Source organism: Sphaeroforma arctica (genome assembly GCF_001186125.1).
Source record: "Sphaeroforma arctica JP610 unplaced genomic scaffold supercont1.680, whole genome shotgun sequence".
Classification (NCBI taxonomy): domain Eukaryota; class Ichthyosporea; order Ichthyophonida; genus Sphaeroforma; species Sphaeroforma arctica.
In genome coordinates, this window is record NW_014039878.1 from 31,637 (window position 1) to 34,072 (window position 2,436).

At 37.8% G+C, this 2,436-nt stretch overlaps 2 protein-coding genes across 2 annotated transcripts in view; one reads left to right on the forward strand and one right to left on the reverse strand.

Moving 5' to 3' along the window:
- The window catches only part of SARC_08009 (hypothetical protein), a gene marked incomplete at both ends in the record, with an annotated part of 24,845 nt that extends 24,465 nt beyond the window's left edge, over positions 1 to 380 (reverse strand). Inside the window, one exon of the mRNA XM_014298026.1 lies at positions 182 to 380. Coding sequence (XP_014153501.1) covers positions 182 to 380 — 199 coding nt within the window. The remainder of the gene's footprint in view (positions 1 to 181) is intronic.
- A 1,336-nt stretch (positions 381 to 1,716) lies between these two features.
- The window catches only part of SARC_08010 (hypothetical protein), a 6,168-nt gene continuing 5,448 nt past the window's right edge, over positions 1,717 to 2,436 (forward strand). Inside the window, exon 1 of the mRNA XM_014298027.1 lies at positions 1,717 to 2,075. Coding sequence (XP_014153502.1) covers positions 2,028 to 2,075 — 48 coding nt within the window. The 5' untranslated portion in view covers positions 1,717 to 2,027. The remainder of the gene's footprint in view (positions 2,076 to 2,436) is intronic.

The window sequence follows — 2,436 nt, forward strand, 5'->3', positions numbered from 1 at the left end:
ATATGTATATGTATATATATATTTATATATATATATGTGTGTGTGTGTGTGTGTGTGTGTGTGTTAGTGTGTTAGTGTGTGTGTGTATGTATTTATATGTGATTATATATATATATATATATATATATAAAATATATATAGCTCCACAAACAAAATAAATAAAGCACTATATATTTCGTACCGTCAAATGACAGGGCGTGGCCTGGTGCCCATAGCTGTTTGTAGGCACTAGATGTATCGTCATGCATGTTGTCTGTGTTGTTGAGCAGACTGTCAAGCGCAGCTGTTACAGTATCAGCATCCTGTGCATACACAATCCCTATGGTATGCGACACAGTCCAACACATCACCAGTAGAACCCATGGTGTAGTAAAGGCCATACTGCAATGTGGCCATATAGTTTATTTGTACTATGCTATTTGAGATAACAAAAGCGAATACGTAGGAGACACCACCAAAGGCTCGCCCTAGCAAACGATAATGTATTGATGAGGCATCCTTCTCTTTCTATACTGTATTATAATCGATTATAGCTATACGAAGGTGTGCGAAAGCCCTTATGCCGTTCTCATCTCGCCGAGGCTAGTGTCTATGGTTGATTGATAACGCAGTGATTGTTCATACACTCCACTTGCAAGACATACGAGATTTACTAATGCTCTGACAATGCATTGAAAGACACCCCCGAATACAACTACTGTCACGATATATATATAAAGATATTAACCCATGGAACTACAAAGTATGAGTGATTCGAAACTCTGCATAAAGCCACAAATGTATGATTTTTAGTATCTATCCGTCCACAGAGTCTAAAGAGTAAAGACGGGTTGCAATTGTTAGTCATGACTATTTCAGCCGCTGCGACTTTCGTGTGGTATTTATTGATCTAGCAGTCTAGCTGCTAGGATCTTCTCTGTACAGCATACCCAATGATTAACCATAAATATGGTTCAATTTTGGAAAATATTTATTCTGTTCTAAAAAATACTTATCATGGATATGTAATTCTCGATTTTAGCAGCAGTTCTGGTTGGAGGTTGGCCCAGTGATGATTTTTGGCAGATCCGATTATTTGTACTAAAAATAAAATCTGCAGAAACCGGTATTAAACTTTCAGCAAAGAAAAACCCTAAAATGCATTTTGTATTTCTAGTTTTTTTATTTTTAAACTCTGTGTCGATGACATCGTGTATCTTGTTTTATTTTTAAAGCCTCCCTTATTTGTCTATATTTATAGCACATTAAGCACACATAGAGTATTTACTATTTAGGACTTCCATCAATGGTGGGTTTTGGACTTTTCGTCCATAGGGTTTAGGGTTTATCCCCTAATACCGGCTACTACTACATTGTAGGAAGTGTTAGTAACTAGAGTGACTGTGTACTCTCTCTCTCTCTCTACTAGCTAGAGAGAGAGAGAGAGTAGTCGTAGTATAAGTACTGCCTATGTACATAAATATGTACCCCGGTAGGGTGGTATGTAACAGGTAACCGGAACCCCTTAAAACCTCCAGAGTCCAGACTCACAGACTCTCAGAGTCTCCGAGTCCTGATTTTTGAAGTCCGTTATGTGTGATCGAGTGGGAGTAAATTCAGCGGCGAATGGAGTGATCTGATACGCTATACGGACAGAATTCAAATGCTTTACTACGATGTAGCAGTAGAGCGTTATAAACTCTACTCTCTACTAAATACAGTACAGAGAGTGTCTGAGCGATATGTAGAGGGTGTATTTAATTATATTTATATCGACTGTTTCTTTGTAATCGTCATCAGGTTCGTTCTCAGTCCTACCAAGTAACACTTCTCGGGGGTCATCTGTCACCGTCTCTTAATACCATATAGACTCTTAATACATATAAATACAACGGCTTCCTAACTACTAAATTAGACGTACATAATTGTTTCTGCGTATGTATGATTCTCGTATAAATTACTAGACCGATCCGAAAGCAAATTATCCTTAAACTGTATGCCTACTGACTGCAATTCAATAACTTCCGAATCGAATAAGTACTTCGACTATGTTGATCCAGGAGTATCGAGTGGTGATGCCATTATCCGTTGCAGAAGTGAGTGCACAAGTATCCGTTGTTCTGTGTGTGTTTGCTGCTGTTGTATGGTGTGTGATCGTTTGCTTTGAATTGCAGTGACAATCAATTCAGTTTTTTTATCGATTTTCAGTTATTTTTACTTCCGTGTATGTACTTCAAAAGCTGGCCAGCTTCTTCCGTGTCTATATACAATCGGTATGAACGTACACTTGTGTACCCTGTGTAAAATAGTTATTTCGTAATCGCATACATCTGATTTGATTCCATGTGCAGCTAATAGGAGTTCTGAACGTGTACACATGTGTGCAAATTAATCTGTACTTGGTTGTGTGTATTTGAATACCTATATATATATATATATGTGTGTGTGTGTGTGTGT